Below are 22,338 nucleotides of genomic sequence, written 5' to 3'. Positions count from 1 at the left end.
TTTTTACCTGGGCACAGGACCACTTGTAACAAAGACTATATATCTCTGTATCCTCTGCAGCTACGTGTAGCTAGGACAAATAAGAAAAAGTTCAGAGTAAGTAATTCTTCAAATTCAACTTCTGCATCACAGAACTTTGCCTATTCTCTCTTATTTCCTGTGTTGTAAGTATGAATTCTTTCTGCTTTTTCTACTCTTCATTGTACCATCTTTCTAAATGTCTAAAATTCATCACCCAGATGAAACAAGATGCCCTTTGACCTCCGTTGGTAAGTTTCAAAATGATCTATTTATTTTACAAAAGAGAAAATAAATGAAAGTTGGGTAACTATCAGAGGGGAGACATCTGAACCTTCTGAGTACATAATTTTTAGAAGTCATTTTAACAGAACAAACCCAGGTAGTAACATATGGACATTTATAATATTTAATTAATCATTCTAAAAAATTTTTTTCCAATTGATAAAATATGTCCACAAACAAAAACAGGTTTTTAGACCCCACAAATTTTTCCTTTTCAAAGAAAACTTCCCGTCATCTCTATGTTAATTCCGATTAGTAAGCATAAGACTTTTCTAGTCAGCTGCTCTTCTTTTGGGAAGTACATGTGCCTAACAGTTAATCCACCTGGGCTTTGGAGCTACAGTGCAAATCCCAACTTTTCATTTACTAACTGTGTGACATTACACAAGTTACCTATCCTTTCTGCTCCTAAGTTTTCTCATCTTATAATGTAGATAATAATAATACCTACTTCATAAAGTTGCTGTGAGGATTCAATGAGATAAAACAGGAACCAAAGAACTTAGAATAATGGCAGTGCGTCTGGAAACACAGAGCTTGTAGGGGTCAGAGGCAGGATTCAAACCCAGGAAATGTAGCTCCAAGAGCTTATGCCCTTATCCACCATAATATACTACCTTTTCAACTTTATATACAAATTCTAAATATGTTATCTCACCTGATACTCGAAGGTCTGTGATGTGAACAAGGATAATCATCTCCATTTAAAGAAGAAAACAGAGACGTTATATATCAAGCCAGGGCAGGACTAGAACTGTACTCAGATTATCTGAGATCTACTCCAAAAACCATACGGCCATCTGTGACTCTCCAAATTCCAGTATTTTAAGCTAACATAGAAGTACTGATAGATCAGTATTTCCTAATTTAGTAGTAGTAGTAGTAGTAGTAGTAGTAGTAGTAGTAGTAGAAGAAGCCGTGCTGCAGCTTGCAGGATCTTAGTTCCCTAACTAGGGATTGAACCCGGGCCATGGCAGTGAGTGCCGAGTCCTAACCACTGGACTGCCAGGGAATTCCCCTTATTTTTAAACACACAGCAGCAGTACAGGAGGACTAACAAAGAAAGGACAAAGCAGAAGCTGGAATTCCATGTCTAAACAATTCATCTCTTGGAAATTCCTGCTCAGAAAGATTTTTCCCTTCACCAATTAGGCATACCCTAGGCAAAGTAAAAACAAAGTTCCTACTAAAAAAAGCAGAAGGGAGAGAAGGTCAAGTCTGATTTCATTTGGATCATAAGGAGATCCACACAGTTCAAAGACTAAACAATTTCTAGGAAGAACAAACAGGAAAGTTCTTTCTAATTAATTGAAATGGCTTCTACTCAATCTGGACCAACCCAGCTCTTCACTGCATTGCTTTTATCCTATCACTCTCCTAAAAAAAATTTCAAAGGCTCCATATCATCTATAAGCACAGTTCTCATGCTGGGAACACATTCAAGGGGTTCCTAGCAGAAGTGTGCCAGGGGACTAAAGCTACAGTATTAACTTGGCACATTTTAGAATAGCAAACACACTCAAAGCTTATTTGAGGGGATGAGAGTATGGGAGGTTGGGGGAGAGGTAATCAAGTTATGCAACCAGTAAATAACTTAAAATATTTTTGTACTGAAACAAATATATTATGTAAAAGGCAAACACTATATGAATTTTAAGATAAAACACAAGATTACCAAGAAATTCCTGTTTGTAACACTGGTTTCAAGTAATTCCCTTTTCTATCCCACAGCAAATTTAGTTCCCTCTGCTGTTAGAAGTTGGAAAAACAGAGACCTAAAGAATAAAGTGTAAACAATTTAGTAAGGTATTCGAAATGTTTTACTAACTGGCTCCAACCTTCCTTTCTAGCCGCATTTTCCACTTTTTCCTTCTCCCTCCAAACATGCTACCTACTAGATATACTAAACTGAGTATTCCCTAAAGAAGCCTACTATTTACCATCACTTCCTAAGCACTTTAACAGGCACTTTCACACCTCTGAACCTTTTTTTAGATTAGTCCTTCTATGTGGCAAAATCTCACACATCCTTCAACATTCAGTTCTGTGACTATCTTTCCTAATTTCCAGGGCAGAATTAATTTGACCCTCAGCACCTGGGTAATTAATCTGCACCATTAACTATTAGCTATTATGTACTGAATGACAGTTGTGTGGTACCAGGCACCAATCCAGCAACTTTAGATACACTTGCAATCTTCCAGACAACGTTGTTTTGAACAAAGTAGGTAAACTAAGGCTCAGAAAGATTAATTTACTATGAAAGATAACAGAGCCAGCAGATGGCAGAGCAAGAATAAAAATTACAAGAGTTATCATTCATGAAACACTATGTCTCAGGTCCTGGGTCAGAGCTCTTTAGATACATGAGCTCTTTCAATTTCTAGATTCTATGAATCAAGCACCATTACAATATGCATTTTAATGAGGAAACTGAGGTTTAGGTTAAATATCTTCCCCATATACACATGGCTAGCATGTTGATAAACTCGAACTCCAACTCAAAAATGAGGCCAAAGCTTATATTTTTAAGCTCTTAAGCCACTATACTATAATAATATCATAATCATAATTATTGGGCTCATTATTTGTTAACATAGGCTATGTGCTATATGCAATAAACTGCTAAGTACATTACATATATAATTTCATTTACTTCTCATTAAAATTCTGTAAGTTCTATCAGTATCCCCATTTTATGAAGATGAAGACACTAAGGCTTTAAGGGGTTTATTAATTTGCCCAAGATGATACAGCTAATAAGTGCCAGAGCCAGGATTAGACCCCAGGCAATCTGATTCTAGAGTTAAGTCTGTGCTTTTACCACTACATAGGCTGCCCTCTATACCTGACTCCAAAGCTAGTTTTCTTTTATAATTCTATGTTACACCATAGTTACTTATGACTGTATCTGTCTCCCCCACTAGACCATGATGCTGTTCAAGTTCAAGGAACATATTAACCCTTCCTGTATATCCTTAGCAGCCAAAACACTCCCTGATAGTTACCTGTTAAAAGAAAAAAAGAATGAGTTCAAATTAGAATAGTGGTAAAGACACTTGCCCAGAGTTACAGTATTTGTAAGAAGTGGGGCAAAGATGCAAACCTAGGTCTACTGATTATGAAGTCCATATCTTTTCCACTATACTGTACCATACCTCAGGACAATTATTAGTTTGTCACTGACATAAATGCCAAAAAACAACTTGGAGACCTGTTGGTTGTTGCAGTGACTCACACATGAGGTGATAATGCTATAGATTAGGATAGAAGCAAAGAAAATGGAAAAAAAATCAGAAGTGAAAAATAATTCGAAGGAAGAATTGACAAAATACAGTAAGTGACCGAATAGGAAACAGATGCTGATTTTTTCTGAATCCCCAGTACTTAGCACAATGCCCGGCACTGTACTAGATACACGAGTATTCTCTGAAGGACTGACCAGCATTCATACAGCATACTTTTGACATACATTAGCTCATTTAGCCCTCACAACAGTTCTGTGGAGCTGGTATAATAGACACCATTTTGTATATGAGGATACTGGAGATCAGAAAGAACAGTGTACCCAAGTTCATCTAGTTAAAAATGTGGCAGAATTGGGCCTTGAACCAAAGTATTTAATTACAAATACCATGTCCTTTCTCCTATCCCATATAGGCCGCTCAGATGAAGGAGGGAAAAGACTAGAGGAAGGAGAAGTCGAGATTTAAAAAAAAAAAACTCCATGATTTAAAGTAGTAGTTAACCAGGAGTAAATATGTGTGTGTGTGTGTGTGTGTGTGTGTCTAAAGAGCACAGTTAATCACACAGGATAAAATGCTAACATTTGGGGAATTTGGGTGAATGTCTACATGAGAATTCTTCGTGTTAGTTTTGCAACTTTTTATAAGTCTGAAATTGTCAAAATAAAAAGTTAGAAAATAAAAAATGAAATAGTAATTAATACTCCCATGAGGTCACTGACAAGACTGATAAGAAGACAAGACAAGGAATTATTTCTTCAGGGGAATTTGTTAAGACTGTGGAGAGTCTGTCTGCTTAGGCAAGTACAGAAAAGGAACTAATAATGCTTCTGTGAGAGAATTCAGCTGAACATACAGATTAAAATATCATCCCCTACTGGTGACAGTGGAGTCATAAGAATAGATAAATTCTCAGGGGAAGTGATCAGAAGCGATAACTAAGCCCTGTAATTAACTATCACATGTAACAGCAGGCAGAATGACATGGTCCCTGAACAATGGCTGAAAAAATATCCTATGGAAAACAGCAAAATCACCACCAGCCTGAAAGAACACCACAGCCCTTTATTTAATTTTTTTGGTTAACACAGTGTTTTCTAGAACAGGATATAATCCTGACATTGTGAATCATTCAAATCAAGTGTACCCAGATTAGTCCTCTCAAATGATGCTGGTCAAAGTATAAATTGGCACAATTTTTCTTGATAGAAAAGACTTAATTACAATCTTAAAAACACCCAGTCTCTGGGCTTCCCTGGTGGCGCAGTGGTTGAGAGTCCGCCTGCCGATGCAGGGGACACAGGTTCGTGCCCCGGTCTGGGAAGATCCCACATGCCGCGGAGCGGCTGGGCCTGTGAGCCATGGCTGCTGAGCCTGCGCGTCCGGAGCCTGTGCTCTGCAACAGGAGAGGCCACAACAGTGAGAGGCACGTGTACCACAAAAAAAAAACAAAAAACAAAAAACACCCAGTCTCTGGATCTAGTACGTCATCTAAGAATTTACCCAAAAAAACCCAAAAAAACAAGCAAAGGGAAATAATCAGAGATATTAACAAAGGTATTTACACAAAGGGATTAATCAGTTTTTCTGACCCCCTTAAAATAAACCCACATATAGAAATGTCTAAAACAGGGGGGAAATGGCAAGCAAATTATGGTATTATCAACTCTATAGATAATTACATAGCAATATGTATGTTTCTGAATAACTTTTAAAGACAGTAAAATGCTAAGAATAAAGTTAGTCTAAGCAAAATAAAAACTGTACGTGCAGCAGGATTTCACTTAAACATCTATACAGGCATAGTAAATGATATTGCCTGAAAAGTTATTTCAGAAGATTATAAAGCTACCTCTAAACTAAACAATATGTTATGATAAATCTATAGAAAAGCGCAAGGGAAAGATTTAAAATAAAAAAGGATGGTTGACAGGACTTCCCTGGCAGTCCAGTAGTTAAAGAGTCTGAGCTTCCAATGCAGGGGGCGTAGGTTTGGCAAGGCCCCACCCCCCCCCAAAAAAACAGACAGTGAATACCTTGGATACCTTGGGGGTGGGTGGAAGTGGCATAGAAGAATGGGGCACACAAGGGAAAAAATGGCAGTGGTTATCTTCTATTTCTTAAGTTCGATGCTGGTCTTTAGATATTTGTTTACTATGTTCCATGGCTTACCTAAATGTTTCATATAGTTTTCAAAATTAATAGATTATTAAAAATGAAAAAAGACAAAAGTAAAAATTTGTGGAAATGTAAATAAAGCTATATTCATGTTTCTGCTTTTCAAATATTACAAGATAACCAAAAATCAGTGTCAACTGAATCAATGATAGCCATACTTTTCAATAATATATGTATTCAACTAGTAAAAATAGACATTTTTTATTAGACTCAATAAAACTATCTTAATTTTGAATGAAAACATGTGCTTGTGTATTTATATACACACACTTTTATTTTTCCTAAATTGGCCATAATGTAACTTCTTACCACTGCTCCTATACCCTTTCCCAGTCTTACATTCTCCAGAGGTTTTACCATCTAATAATGGTGGACTGGGTTGGAAAAGGAGTCTTGGCAGGGTTTTCAGGGGAAAGGCAAGGGACCAGCTATGATGTATAAAGGGAAGTAGATAGGAAATAAAAAGGGAATTTTAAGAAGCACATCTGTGAATTCTATTCTATTTTACAATGTTCAAAAATCCACAAATAAAGACTTTGAGTTACTACAAAATGACTTTTGGCTGCAGGATTACGTTCCATGGATTATGACACTGCTCTAAACTACGTGGATCACAGCTTAAATAGTTATACATAAGCAATTAAAGAATTTCTCCTGCTATTAAAGCTAGGTATATACACAAATATCTGCTCTTCTGCTCCTGTCTTTAGATGTCACAAAGCAGAACCTTGAAGGAACAACAAAACAAAACAAAAGAAAAAAACAAAGAACATTGAAGAAAAGAACTAAGCTGAAAGGAGGTTAGGAGAGGTCTTGAAATGACACCACATAGGAGAGACAGAGAAGACTTTCAAATGTTGAAGAAAAGAAAAAAAGAAAGTAATAATGAGAACCTTCATCATTAAACATCTGTCTAGCACTTCAATTTACAAAGCCTTTTCAAAACAATCATTATGACTCTATGAAGTAAGGAGAAAAGAGATTATTTTTGTTGAGGAAGCTGAGGTTCAGAGAAGGAATGTTACCAGTGGTAGTTATGCCTCCCCTTCTTTATATATGCTGTCCCCTCTCCTTAGAGTGCCCTTCCCTACCTGTCCATCTATCAAATTCCTACTCACACTACAAGAGCCAGTATATATGTCCACTCCTCCATGAAGTTGTCCCTCATATCCCAAAACACAGATTTAATCACACTACATTTTGTATATAGTTCTATTACAATCAGCCACTGTATAACTTATTTGTTTAGATGGCAGTCTCCCCCTCAAGACTATGAATTCAAGGAAAGTTAGTAGTTTTCAAATGCTTTTTGTCTATGGCCCACTTAAGTGGGGCAAAAAACCTCACAGCCTACCCATCCCTCTTGGTTCCCAAGTTCCAGTGGAGAACCATATTAACAAAGAAGTATCACTACAAGGGACTTTTATAGACATCTGCTTTAACGATAAAATGGATGTTTCCGGACTTCCCTGGTGGCGTAGCGGTTGAGAGTCCGCCTGCGGATGCAGGGGGTGCAGGTTCGTGCCCCGGTCTGGGAGGATCCCGCGTGCCGCGGGGCGGCTGGGCCCGTGAGCCACGGCCGCTGAGCCTGCGCGTCCGGAGCCTGTGCTCCGCAGCAGGAGAGGTCACAGCAGTGAAAGGCCCGCGTACCGCAAAAATAAATAAATAAATAAATAAAATGGATGTTTCCTATTTGAATAACAATACATTGTCAGTCTAAATTTGGAAATTTTTATGTCAAAAGTTCTATTAATGCAAATTTATATCACCACACACTAGATTAATAATAAAGTTAAATCAATGATAATTCACAATTAAGATACAAAACTAGTAACAGGGCTTCCCTGGTGGTGCAGTGGTTGAGAGTCTGCCTGCCGATGCAGGGGACATGGGTTCGTGCCCCAGTCCAGGAAGATCCCACATGCCGCGGAACGACTGGGCCCGTGAGCCATGGCCGCTGAGCCTGCGCGTCCGGAGCCTGTGCTCCGCAACAGGAGAGGCCACAACAGTGAGAGGTCCGCGTACCGCAAAAAAAAAAAACTAGTAACAATAAAAAAAACTACTATCAACTTAAGACAACATTGCTGAGGCACTGATTACAAAGCTCTCTTCCAAGAAATTACTGGAATTCCAACAAGCTACATTTGTATGGTACATATTTGGTAGGAGCTTTGCAACACTTCCAAGTATCAGACAGACTTCTTCATAAGCAGTCTCTGAGGAATCACACATTGATACTCATTAGCTCTTCCTAACCTTCTTCTCATGGCTTTCTTTTAATCTTCCTAAATTTAAAATTTTCTTTCTTATACTCTCCTTCCTTGAAGTATTTAGTCATCTATGCAATACTCAGCTAGAGACATACTCAGTCACTTCCCTGTGACTTAGTTATATAATTTGCTGGTTGCTTTGTTTTATATATTTAAAAGCTTCATTCTGTGACTATATTGCCAGGATCATGACAAAGAAGCATTTCAGCATTCTAAGCAGTAGGCTACTTATTTCTAGCAAGTTGGGAGGTGGGGGACACTGAGAATTGACTACATATTGCAATTGTAGTCTACGGTTGGAGGAGACTGGGGCTTCCACTGTTGCTGGTATGATAAAAAATGAAATAGATCAGGCATCTTTTATATTTGGGAACTAAAGTCCTCAAAAATGCATCCAATAAATTAATAGTTGAATGAATTAGTAAGTTACTAGATGGTAACTTATCTCAAAATTCACTTTACTTCTCCTCATGAAACTACTTCAGGAAATATCTGACACAAAAAGTATTAAGATTTGGGGCTTCCCTGGTGGTGCGGTGGTTGGGAGTCCGCCTGCCGATGCAGGGGACGCGGGTTCGTGCCCTGGTCCGGGAGGATCCCACATGCCGCGGGGTGGCTGGGCCTGTGAGCTGTGGCTGCTGGGCCTGTGCATCCAGAGCCTGTGCTCTGCAACGGGAGAGGCCGCAGCGGTGGAAGGCCCGCGTACCGCAAAAAAAAAAAAAAAAAAAATTTTAAGATTGCCTTAGTTTCTCGAGACAGACCTTGTGGACTTCAAATTGGTGAATAATAAGGTCTCTCTTTTGCTTAATTAAAAGGAAAAATACACTTTACAGATGATGCCAGTAACAGTAGCTTACAGTGAATAAAGCAAATTCACATCCTTTATTTCATTTGATAACTTTATGAAGTAAAAAAGGAACTTTATGAAGCAAAAGGAAGTAAAAAGAAATATATTACAAATTTCATTTTACAGTTAAGGAAGCTGAGGCACAAAAATGAAGTGACGCTTCCAGAGGCATTGAGCTTAGCAGCAAGAATACTGGACCAAGATTTGAATTCAGTGCTGTTATACTGCAAATAACCTAGCTCTTCTGATCCTCAGTCCTGTCCTTTGTAGAATGGGGATAATATTAGTCCTTATCTCATGATGCTACTGTCAGGATGAAGGGCAAAGATGTGTTTAAAGCCCCCAGCACAATGCCTAACAGAGTAATAACTCAGTAAATGTTCCCTTCCCACTTAATAGTCATGATCTTACACAAGTTATATAAATTCAAGTTTCAGACACACAGGGCAGAAGGTTCATGATTGTAAATTCTCAACAGAGAATTTTCCCATCCAGAGACCAAGTCAAGATAAATAAGTTCCTTTGTTTCCCTACACCATCAAGCAGATATTTTTTAGTCTACATTTTCACCAACAGTGTGGGCATTTTGTTAGGTGTTCGGGTCCTGGCTTTATGTAGTTGTCTCAGTTCCGACTCATACGACAGGCTAAAAAATCTCATCTCCTACCCGAAAGGCTCCTAGGACTGACAGATCCTCCAATAGAAGGTAATGACTCTGACAGTGTTCCTTTTTTTTGTAACCCTGGATGATTTTTTCCTAAAGATTGGACCAGAAACCAGGTGACTACAAAGATTACAAACTTGACCATTTCAGTATTAGAAATAACTTTTTTTACTGACATCTCTCTGAAGGACTATGTAACACTGCAGTGAAAAGCATGGGTTTGGGAGTCAGACTGCCTGGATTAAAATGCCAGCTCTACCACTTACAAAACAATATAACTTTAGGCATAAATACTTAATCTCCCCATACCTCAGTTTCCTGATCTGTAAAATACAGACAATAACAGTACCTACATTACAGGACTGTTGTCAGAATTAAATAAATTTTAGGTGAAAGACACTTAGAACAGTGACTGGCATATATTAAATGCTCAATAAATGTTAGCTACTACTATACAATATAAACTCCATAGACCAAACACTATGTTTTGTTCACTGCTGTATTCCCAGAGCCAACAATAATGCCTGCTACATAGTAGGCACTAAATGTTTGTTGAATGAATAAACGAACAGTCAAGCACAAATTTATTATTAGGTGTATTTAAAATACTTATTTGCTCCTAGAGAAAGAGACTATATGTCTAGAGAGAAATATTAAGTCCCAAATCTAGCCTTGAAATTAAACAATGGGATTGAAAAGCAGACAAATGTCATTTGAGTTCATTTTGATATAAGAAACTTCAGATATTGGAACAATCTTTGATTCCTCATTTTAGTAGTATTCCATGGGAAATCTCTTTTTAGTTTATGGGGTTTTTTTCCCCTTGTATTTTTTACTGATTCAACCAAGTTAGACTTCCAGGAATAAACACCTAATGTAACCTTAGATTTGATATAATCCCTTTACCTTCTCTTTCCCCAAATACAATCATTTTACAAATGAGGAAGAAGGTCAAGAAGGTAGTACCAAAGGCACAGATATATTGTGCTCAAGGGTACAGATCTTTTGAATGATTTGGCATGGACTGAGGGGAATTATTTTTCTTTTTAAAAAAACGCACCAACTAGGGAATTCCTTGGCGGTCCAGTGGTTAGGATTCTGCACTTCCACTTTAGGGGGCATGGGTTGGATCCCTGGTCAGGGAAACAAGATTCCACATGCCATGTGGCGCAGCCAGAAAAAACAACCACCACCAAAAAAAAACCACCAACTACTCTTTAGAGATCCCTAGACACCAAATAAAAATGCAGGTAAGGCAAGCTTCTTGCATGTGTCACTTCAAGGCTTGGGCAGTGTGGCAAATGGCTGTGTGTTATAGGGCAAGGAGCTAGATTTCTATCTAAAAAAGATCAAGGCCTGCAAAGGTAAATAAATCCCCTTCCCATCCATCTTAGCTCATGTAATAAAGCTATTCTAAGAAACAAAACAAAAATTCAGGTCAGTAATCACTGAGCAGATGAGCAGATCATAGGAATCAACAACTCATAGATATACTTTAGCATTATTTTCCTCTAAACTACTAGCATTAGTTTTGAAATATAATATGGTAAACAGAGAAGCTCGGTTAATAATGGAAAGAGCACTGGGCTTGCAGTCAGTCCTGGCTCTGCTACTTAGTAGCTGTGTGTCCTTAGGCAAATAAATTAACTTCTCAGTTTGCTTATCTGTAAAACCAATGCTAAACCTCCATCTCGACTACCTCACAAATGGCAGTGAGGAATAAATGGGATGTGTATGAACGTGTCTTTAAAATACTAAAGTACCATGGAAATATTAACATAATTGAATGAAGGGTTTCTGGTGTGAAAAATTGGGTAATATATTAATGGAGTTTACACAAAATTAAAACCTATAAAAGCAGCTTGGGACTTCCTTGGTGGTGCAGTAGTTAAGAATCCGCCTGCCAATGCAGGGGGCACGGGTTCGAGTCCTGGGCCGGGAAGATCCCACATGCCCCTGAGCAACTAAGCCCGTGTGCTACAACTACTGAGCCTGCACTCTAGAGCCCGCGAGCCACAACTACTGAGCCCGTATGCCACAACTACTGAAGCCCATGCACCTAGAGCCTGTGCTCCACAGCAGGAGAAGCCACTGCAATGAAAAGCCCGAGCACTGCAACGAAGAGTAGCCCCCGCTCACCACAACTAGAGAAAGCCGGCGCGCAGCAACAAAGACTCAAAGCAACGAACACCCAATGTAGCCAAAAATAAATCAAATAAATTTATAAAGAAGAAAGAAAAAAAAAGCGGCATGCCCTGATTCCATAGTACTATAGGTAATAGAATATATCTACTTTACTAAAATATTTACCTTTAACATGCTAGAATCTTACTACATTTTTTTAAGAGGTGGAAGGGATCACAGAGAGGATTTAATACAACCTTTTCACTTTAGAGATTTAAAAATGGAGGCACAGAGAGATAAAATGATTTGCCATAGGTTAAAAGGCCTATGAAAAGAATATAACTGATATTACGTAACTAAGAACATTGAAACTTTTTTTAAATGCCCTTAGAAAAGGAGAATATGACATTGAACAGGCATTAAGATGCTTTTGAGAGCTAAGAAAAGTGTTTATACGAGGGAGAACTGGAGATAGGAAAAAAGAAAAAAGATCTTTATACAGAGCTAACAAAATGTTTAAATAATTAACCACCCCTCTACATTTACCAGTCACTGATTCTTTACTATCTGTATTTAAATATTCTGTTCTCCAGAAGGATACCTCCACAAATTACAGACAAATAATTTGTAAATTTTTATACAAAGGGATATTGCTTTGCAATTCATCTTGAAATCACTTGGCTTCTTCCCCAACTCTTTCTGATGAACTCTTCTGTACAGAAATGTTTATCCTAGGTCAAAAGTATCACTTAACGCTAGTAAGAGAAACTATCTGATCCAAAGTTTCTTACCCATCAAAACTCTTTTTCCCCTCAGGGGACCTGTACAGAGTGTCACCTTTTTTTCCCCTTTTTCATGACTCACATCTCAGTTAACATCACCTTATGCACTTCTCTACAAAATACACACATTCTTTCATTGAACAAATATTTATTTACTTACTGTGTCTCATGCATTATGCCAAGTGCTTAAGACATGAAGCTGAAAAAATACAACTCTGTTCTTACCCTCAGGGCGCTCATAATCTGGAGAGAAAGCCAGCCTTCTTAACAAAAATACCGCGACCACCGGGTAACTGCTGTAACCAAAGCACATACAATGTACAGGGGAGGCAAACAGGAAAGGAGGAACCCAAGGCTGCCTGAGGGTAAATGAAGGCTTCACAAGGAGGTAGGGTTTAAGGGGAGACCTGAAGGTTAAATAATCAAGAAGGGCACAGCATCTAGGTTAAAGTAACAGTGTAAGCAAAACTAGAGGCACGATAAACAAGCATGTGTGCTCAGTATTACTGAGCAGGAAATGAAACGACTTTTTCTCATAAAATGATTGGCTCATTAAAGAATTAAATCTTAAGGGCTTCCCTGGTGGCGCAGTGGTTGAGAGTTCGCCTGCCGATGCAGGGGACACGGGTTCGTGCCCCGGTCCGGGAAGATCCCACGTGCCGCGGAGCAGCTGGGCCCGTGGGCCATGGCCGCTGAGCCTGCACATCCAGAGCCTGTGCTCCGCAGCGGGAGAGGCCACAGCGGTGAGAGGCCCGTGTACCGCAAAAAAAAAAAAAAATTAGATCTTAAGAATCCTAGTATACTATGCAAAACTATTTGCTGAGCCCCCACTATGTGCTAGATGCTGCCAAGTACACAGGATACAGATCTTTGTAGACCCATTGCTGGCCATATGTACAGCTGCCACCTGAGTTCTGCAGTACAATCTGTGTGGCTGCAGCAGGGCTATAAGACCACTATAAACTAGTGGGGCCTAAACTGTAGGTTCCTTAAGCATAGTGAAGAGTCCACAAATTTACATGCATACCAAGTATGCTCTGTCCACAATAATATCTTGAAATGTACACTTTCAGTGCACAGTAGATACTGTTAGAATTAAGAGTACAGTATCACTTTAAAATAATACTTAATTTCTACCAGCCTTTTGGTTTTCTCCCCCAGCTGATGTATTCTAAAAGCATATTCCTGTCACGTGTCTCAAGCTTTTCAATGTTAAAAAGGTATCTAAATGCTAAACACAGAATGCCACCAACATCTGATACTCTCCAAATGCTTTGTAGAAAGACGATTTGGCAATATGGATCAAGAACCATAAAATTATATATACCCTTTGACATATTCAATAAATATGAATTACTTTTATAATGGAAATAACAGTACAAATATTTTAAATGCCTGAATTCAGTTTAGATTCCTACAGTCTCATAGAGTACAGGGAAGGTATTTGAAATAGCACAGACTTAGGGGTTGGACAAACCTGTGCTTGAATCCTGTTCTGTCACTTATTAGGTATATGACTATAGGAAAGTTACCTGATTTCTCAAAGCCTCAGTTTTCTTAACTATGCAATGAGAAAGCATCATCAACCTCATGGAACTGTAAAGATTAATTAGTATATCATCTGATACACTGTGTGCTCACTAAATGTTTGAGATCATGCTCTCTAAATAAATGTCCCAGCATTCACGAATTTTGTTTTGGGCTTCCCTGGTGGCACAGTGGTTAAGATCTGCCTGCCAACGCAGGGGACACGGGTTTGATCCCTAGACCGGGAAAATCCCACACACCGTGGAGCAACTAAGCCCATGCGCCACAACTACTGAGCCTGCGCTCTGGAGCCCGCATGCCACAACCACTGAAGCCTGTGCACCTAGAGCCTGTGCTCCGCAACAAGAGAAGTCGCCACAATGAGAAGCCCGCACACCGCAACGAAGAGTAGCCCCCGCTCGCCACAACTAGAGACAGCCTGTGCACAGCAACAAAGACCTAACACAGCCAAAAATAAAAAAACACAAAGTTCTGTAAAAAGAAAAAGAATTTTGTTTTAACATTATTTTCCCATTTTAATTATTAGCATTAAAAATGTCTTTTATTCTATTGCAGATAATGACTATTTCTGCTACTTATTGGTTATATGTTTTTAAGGGTTAGCTTTAGAACCTATGCAAAAAGTAGTGTTCTAGCCAGCATTTCCTAACTCATGGATGATTCAATCATTAAATTCAACATTGATACCTATTTCATTTTGTATATTTAAAAATATTTTTTAATTGAAGTATAGTTGATTTACAATGTTGTACCAATCTCTGCTGTACAGCAAAGTAACTCAGTTATACACATGTAAACACCAATTTGTATATTTTTGACCATCTAATAAAATAATTATTTAAATTTTTCTCCTGTAAAAACAGAATAGTTGAGAGTATCCAAAAATTTATCCACTGAACATGTGTGAATTAGTGGAAATGAGAAAACTGGCTCATCATATTATAGTCACTCAGTTGTTATAACTTCATCTGAATACAGAACAACACAGTAATTTTAAATTATTTTTATTCTTAGAATGAACTGTTGGTTAAAGACAGGAAACACAAGCTGCACTGATGATGAAATAAGAGTAAATGAGTGCATTTATCTTATCAGGATTCTTAAATGGTACATCAAGGTATCTCAGTATTTTTTTTAAGTATTAAAAAAAGAAATGTGATGACAGTTATATCCAATTTGGATTTTCAATATTAGAAATAAACTATCCGTACCTCCAATGTTTTATTTGTGGAGACAAGCTTGCAAGCAACAGTCTAGAACCATTCTTTTTGTTTTGTCACTTAGAAACAAAACAGAAAAATTATAAAAACTTACTGATTTTTATTGATCCGCCTCCTAGAGTAATGAAAATAAACACAAAAGTAAACAAATGGGACCTAATTAAACTTAAAAGCTTTTGCACAGCAAAGGAAACCATAAACAAAACAAAAAGACAACCCACAGAATGGGAGAAAATATTTGCAAATGAAGCAACTGACAAGGGATTCATCTCCAAAATATACAAACAGCTCATGCAGCTCAATATCAAAAAAACAAAGAACCCAATCAAAAAATAGGCAGAAGATCTAAATAGATATTTCTCCAAACAAGACATACAGACAACCAAAAAGCACATGAAAAGATGCTCAACATGTCTAATTATTAAAGAAATGCAAATCAAAACTACAATGAGGTATCACCTCACACCAGTCAGAATGACCATCGTCAGAAAATCTACAGGGCTTCCCTGGTGGCGCAGTGGTTGAGAATCTGCCTGCTAATGCAGGGGACAAGGGTTCGAGCCCTGGTCTGGAAGGATCCCACATGCCGCGGAGCAACTAGGCCCGTGAGCCACAACTACTGACCCTGCGCGTCTGGAGTCGGTGCTCCGCAACAAGAGAGGCCGCGATAGTAAGAGGCCCGCGCACCGCGATGAAGAGAGGCCCCTGTTTGCCACAACTAGAGAAAGCCCTCGCACAGAAAGGAAGACCCAACACAGCAAAAATAAATTAATTAATTAATAAACTCCTACCCCCAACATCTAAAAAAAAAAAATCTACAAACAATAAATGCTGGAGAGGGTGTGGAGAAAAGGGAACCCTCGTACACTGTTGGTGGGAATGTAAATTGGTGCAGCCACTATGGAGAACAGTATGGAGGTTCCTTAAAAAATTAAAAATAGAGTTGCCATATGATCCAGCAATCCCACTCCTGGGCACATATCCAGAGAAAACCATAATTGAAAAAGATACATGTACCCCAATGTTCATTGCAGCGCTATTTACAATAGCCAGAACATGGAAGCAACCTAAATGTCCACTGACGAAGGAATGGATAAAGAAGATGTGGTACATACATAAAATGGAATATTACTTAGCCATAAAAAGAATGAAATAATGCCATCTGCAGCAACATGGATGGACCTAGAGATTGTCATACTGAGTGAAGTAAGTCAGACAGAGAAAGACAAATAGCGTATAATATCGCTTATAAGTAGAATCTTATAAAACGGTACAAATGAACTTATTTACGAAAGAGAAATAGAGTCACAGATGTAGAAACCAAACTTATGGTTATCAAGGGGGAAGCAGGGTAGGGGGTTGGGAGATTGGGGTTGACATATACACACTACTATATATAAAATAGATAACTAATAAGGACCTACTGTATAGCACAGGGAACTCTACTCAATACTCTGTAATGACCTATATGGGAAAAGAATTTTTAAAAGAGTGGATATATGTATGTATAACTGATTCACTTTGTTGTACACCAGAAACTAACACAACATTGTAAATCAACTATAGCCCAATAAAAATTAATTTAAAAACACCCACTGATTTTTAAAGTACAAAAAAAGCAAGAATTCCTAATTTAAGGTTAAAAAGTCAGTTCTTATCTATTTTGATGCCATAAGCATAATTAATTTCAATCTACACTGTAATATATATTCATTTAAAAATATGCTTTATCTTATGTTAATGTGTCATTTGTTGAACAGTAATGGCTGAAATTTAAGGTATTTTGTTCAGTATATTATTAAATAACCTATATATATAATTCAAAAATAAATATATTAAATATATATATTAAAATTACTCCTTTCTCATATCATACAAAAACTATTTTAAAAAATTAAATAATGTTGGGAAGTGCTAATTCTCCCTCTATATGACCTAACACATGACCTTTGGGAGACTTACTGTTTGTAAATTAAGGACTTTGGTATGGTAAATTTACCTTGTTTTCATATTCTCATAAATCCCTAAAGGCAGCATAATATATGAAAACCGAAGTCCAGAGAGCAAAATTGCAAAGCTGTTAGTGATTCTATAACTCCTTAGTAATGCCTCTGTGGAAAATTCACTTAGCCAAAAAGTGGTGTGCCAGATCTTCCTACTTCATTTCCCTATGCTCACCTTCCTCCAATTTAAATCATCACCACCACCACCACAAGGTTAGGGTGAAAGTTCATGCACTTCCTTTTCACCCAGACTAGTGCAACAGCTCTTGCCACTCCAAATCATGTTTCATATTGATCTGGAGTGATCATCCTCAGAATCTCTTATGATAATTCCTTCACATCTTTCAAGGTACCCAAGGTTTTTACAATGAGGCCCAAACTCCTGAGCCTATGATTCAAGGTCCTCCATAATTTGACCCTAGGCTCACCTAGTCTTGCATCCTATCACACCCTTAATGCTAGAATCATACATTTCCCTGCATACATCCTTCAGTTTCAGCTTCTATGCTCAAGCTAGTCCCTTTGCCAAGAATGGCTTTCCTGGGCTTCCCTGGTGGCACAGTGGTTTAGAGTCTGCCTGCCGATGCAGGGGACACAGGTTTGTGCCCCGGTCTGGGAAGATCCCACATGCCGTGGAGTGGCTGGGCCCGTGAGCCATGGCCGCTGGGCCTGCGTGTTTGGAGCCTATGCTCCACAACAGGAGAGGCCACAACAGTGAGAGGCCCGCGTACCACAAAAAAAAAAAAAAAAAAAAAAGAATGGCTTTCCTTTCCTCTTACCCAATAAAACCCATAAGTTAAAACTCCAATTCAAATGTCCCTTCTCAACAAAGCCTCCCTGACTTTTTCTGACCCTCCCCAAAGTCATCCATCCATTCAACAAATATTTATCAAGCACTTATTATGCACCAGGCACTATGTAGGTGTTAAAGATACAATATGAGGGACTTCCCTGGTGGCGCAGTGGTTGAGAGTCCGCCTGCCGATGCAGGGGACGCGGGTTCGTGCCCCGGTCCGGGAGGATCCCACGTGCCGCGGAGCGGCTGGGCCCGTGAGCCATGGCCGCTGAGCCTGCGCGTCCGGAGCCTGTGCTCCGCAGCGGGAGAGGCCACAGCAGTGAGAGGCCCGCGTACCGCAAAAAAAAAAAAGATACAATATGAGCCAAACAAACACGGTCTCTACCTTCCAAGAGCTAATACTTACCTCATTGGGTTGCTATGAGGATTAAATGAGATAAAATATGTAAAGCACTTAAAACAGGGCCTATACACAGTCACGTTCAATAAATATTAGCTATCAGTGTTGCTGCCTAACCATACTATTTAAAATAGTTGCCATACACAAATAGATATCACTTCATACCTTACCCTGATTCATTTCTTCTTAGCATTTATAACTATTCTCATTACACATTTGTTTACTGTCTATCTTCCTTACCCCAAGGGACCATGCCTTTTTTTTTAAAACCGCTGTAACCACAATGCCTAGAACATTACCTGGCCCTCAGAAGCTAGTCAAAAGCCACTTCTGTATCATTGACTTTTATGGTCTGGGGGTAGAGACAGACATTAACCAAAAAGTCAGAGCAAGAAATACAAAATTACAATTGATGTGTATTCTATGAAAGAGAGTTACATAATGGACGTGTGTGACTTAGGGTTGTTTGGGAGTTTTTCTGATGAGTAGGCAGGGTAGCTGGGGTTTCCCTGACTTCCTTGAGCTGAGAACTCCAGGATATGCAGGGTTAACAGGCAAGAGAGAGTACTATTACAGGTCATTCACATGTGTTATTTGTTCTATCTGGTTTTCCACAACATAACTCCTGTAATTTAATCCTTTAGGTTTCTTCCTGAAAGTAGGATCCTTTGGGAAGCCATCCCTAGCTATTCAAAACACAACATAACAATGAAAATTTTGAAAAATATAAAATACGAAGCTTTATAATAATGTTTGGTTCTATTTATTGAGTGCCTACTACACCTGTTACACAAGGAAATTTTTTAAAGTAGCCTCTACAAATAATTCCTAGCTCATAATAAGCTAATACTTTGCCTTCTCTTCACCTCTCCCATACATATACTTTTACACTGTGTGCATGTGTTTTAACAAGTAAGGAAAAATCCAGTTAGTTGGAGACAAAGTCTAAACCATAACCATGTCTAATGTCTTTCTAGTCTCATTTCCTACTACACATCCTCATTCCTGCATTCTTCATGTCACATAAAGGTAATCCTGCTACCTACAATACATCCTAATTACTTTCTACTCACATTCACAACAAAGCATTCTTCCCCTACCCAAAATGATCTATATAAATCCTACTCACCTTTCAGGCCCAGCTCAAACGGCACTTTTGGATCCTAAATACCCAAAAAGGAGTTCATAACTCCCTCTGTACTCATACATTCATTCTCAGTGGGATGGCTAACACTTCCAAAAATCTAGCCATTTGGTGTATCTGATGGGACAGCTCTTTATTCTGAAAAGAAGATCATCACATCTTACTAAATTTCCTTTTTGCACCAAAAATAAGATTCTCAAACTCACTCTTTCTGTGTAGTCCACTAGTTGCCTCAAATTTCAGTTCAAGATTATATTTGTCAGATAGGAAAATGAGACCATAAAGTGAAATCATTCAAGCACCTACCTGGCCTGGGCACTGGTAATAACAGGAGTTAAGTAAGGCATAGTCACTGCCTAGAAGAACTCACATTTCAGGGGAAGAAACAGGTTAACATACAATGACAGTGTGATGAGTTGTGAATGTGAAGGATTGTTGTGGAGTCAGACACTGGAGATTGACAACCTAAAAATGCAGAGTCAGTGAGTTAGGGAAAGTTCACCGATTAAATAACTTTATAATAAACCACTTTCCAAAAAAGCAGATGGGGAAAAAACAGAAATTAACTAACCTCCTAGGAGAACATAATTACCAGGACTTCGTTTTGACTAGAATGTCTTATTCCTCCCAGAGACCAAAATTTAGATTGCTGCATATAATGGAGCAAAGGGTTCATTAAATGAACTGCAAACCATGTGTAACCCAACTCAATGAAAAACCCACTGAAGCTTCAAACAGGCAAGAGAGAGAAACAGGAAGGAGAGAGAAAATTTGCAAATGTAAGGCTCTCCCAACTAAAAGCAGAGAGGGCAAAACAAATGAAGATAATACAAGGTATTAAAGAGACTGTCACAATCTGACTGCCAAGCTGATTTTCGGTCTCCAGATGCTCTGGTCTCTGCCTCCAAACAAAAACCATTTGTTCTGAGTAATAGTAAAGCTTGTAAATAAATATTTTTAAATTTCCCAAACTGTAACTCCACATTAAAAGATACTCAAAAAAAAAGATTCATTTTAAAACGTTTTAAGTTATTTCTGTCAAAAGGCTAGATATCTCATAAGGCCATAGTATGCATGCCGGCCCTCACCCCATGCCTCACTCCATCACTCCAAAACACACTATCACTCAGGTTTTGCATTGACATTAGGTAATAAGGCTTGCAGACTCTCTCCAACACCTCCAATCTCCCTCTTCCCTCTACAAAAAAGAAAAGGAAGAAGAAAGAAAGCCTGCGACCCGCTATCTGCCCGCCCTACAGCTCCTGGGAAGCAATCGTCCTCAAATTGTTCCTGCTTAAACCCTTGAATCCCGTAGAAGGAAATGGGGACAGCTGTGAGAGCGGGGAAGAGAGGACATCCGATAAGGGGGAGAGGAAATGTGGATGGTGGAGGACGAAAAGGAGAAAGGATACAGAGAGGAGAGGGCAGTGGAAATAAAATGGTGAAAGGGGGTAAGAAGCGAGAGCAAAGAGCAGGAGCGAAAAAGAGGGAGGAAAAAGAAGGACGGCGTAGACTTCCCAAAAGAGAGAACAACGCAAAATGGTAGAGGAGAAAAGGAAGGTCGGGTTAAAGGACGAGGAGGAATAGGCAAAGGGGAACGCGAAAGAAGCTGTCACTGGAGGTGATTTAAAAAAAGGGTGTCACCGAGTGGAGAGAGATTAAGGGGGGCAGGGCTGTCACCCCAGTAGGTGGCCGGAGACCAAGGGGAAGAAGGAGTCGGTCACCGAGGGGGAGGTAACAAGGTGGGGAGGTAAAGGCAGGAGCAGACGGGGCATCGGAGCTGGGGAGGGCAGGGCCGCGGGGGCCAGGGTGGCTGGCGGCTGCGGCTCAGGCAGGCCTCGCTCCCTCACCATGGCTGCGCCGGCCTGGTCCTCGGGCATGCAACCTCTGTCCTGGGCTCCGCGGCGGGCCGGGCCTGAGCCCGCCCCCAGGCTGAACCTGCGCGGGGGCTCCAGGAGGCTCCGATGAACAGCGGCTCCGGGCTTGGCCCAGGCCTCGGCCTCCCTGCCTCACAAGCTGGAAGGGTAGCAGCCGCAGCCGCAGCCGCAGCCCGACCCGGAGCGCAGACTCCGCCCCCGAGGCCCCGCCCTCGCCGCCAGCAGGAGCTTGGTCCCGCCTCCTCTCTCTCACTGCGCAGACTCGGCGGAGGAGTACCAACAATAACCGCCCCCACCTGCCCCGCCCCCGATTTCTGGCTTCTCCCCCTCCCAGGCCCTTAAAGGAGCCACACTTACTCAAATAACTAGAGCTTATAAATAAGAGCTTTAAATACACGACGTAACAGGAGATTAGAGCTGTCACTCCTTTCGGTCACCTATAGACCCCTGTGCTCTGGTTTATTGTCATTCATTCTTATTGTCATAATTCTTGGTGATTTCAGTTGTTTTAGATGATTCCTCCAATGCCCTAACTTCTCAGGTTCTTCTCCTCTAGGGATCACCCTTGCCTCAGCCTCTCATTTCCTTGTTCATACTTTAGGTCTTCGCATTCCCAGTAACTGTAACTCCTCTATAATCTCAGTTTTAATCACCCAACTCTCCCACCTCAACCTCCTTCCTTTCTAGCTCATTTCCTCTAATACCCAACTCCAAAAACTCTTCAGCTCCACCAAGACTCAGGATCTTACTACCTTTTCACTATTCTTCGCACTATCCTATGTCCTCATTTCCTTTCATGAATAGCTTAGCTTCTATGTCCATTATGAAAATCAGTCCTAGGTATTCATCTTCATTTCTCCAGTCCTTCTTTCCTTTCCCTGTACTCACCTGAGGAAACTGTAATCCTGTAGCAAAAGGGGGTAGAGGGCTTCCCGGT

General features: G+C 39.7%; 1 protein-coding gene across 3 annotated transcripts in view; it reads right to left on the bottom strand.

The window, feature by feature from the left end:
• ZYG11B (zyg-11 family member B, cell cycle regulator) overlaps positions 1 to 21,563 on the bottom strand; it is a 79,995-nt gene extending 58,432 nt beyond the window's left edge. For 2 of the 3 annotated variants that reach the window (XM_079933768.1, XM_079933767.1), the window contains exon 1: positions 21,375 to 21,563. Coding sequence is in view for 2 of the 3 variants with exons in the window: in XM_079933767.1 (XP_079789893.1) it covers positions 21,375 to 21,404 (30 nt within the window). In the remaining variant the exon portion in view is untranslated. Of the gene's footprint in view, positions 1 to 7; positions 71 to 21,374 lie in introns of all 3 variants that reach the window. The other variant, XM_079933766.1, reaches the window with a different exon arrangement.
• Between the last annotated feature and the right edge of the window lie 775 nt (positions 21,564 to 22,338).

This window comes from Stenella coeruleoalba, assembly GCF_951394435.1.
Source record: "Stenella coeruleoalba genome assembly, chromosome: 1".
Taxonomy (NCBI): Eukaryota; Metazoa; Chordata; class Mammalia; order Artiodactyla; family Delphinidae; genus Stenella; species Stenella coeruleoalba.
Note: the sequence above shows the minus strand (reverse complement) of the source record. Positions and strands in the feature narration are given on the sequence as shown.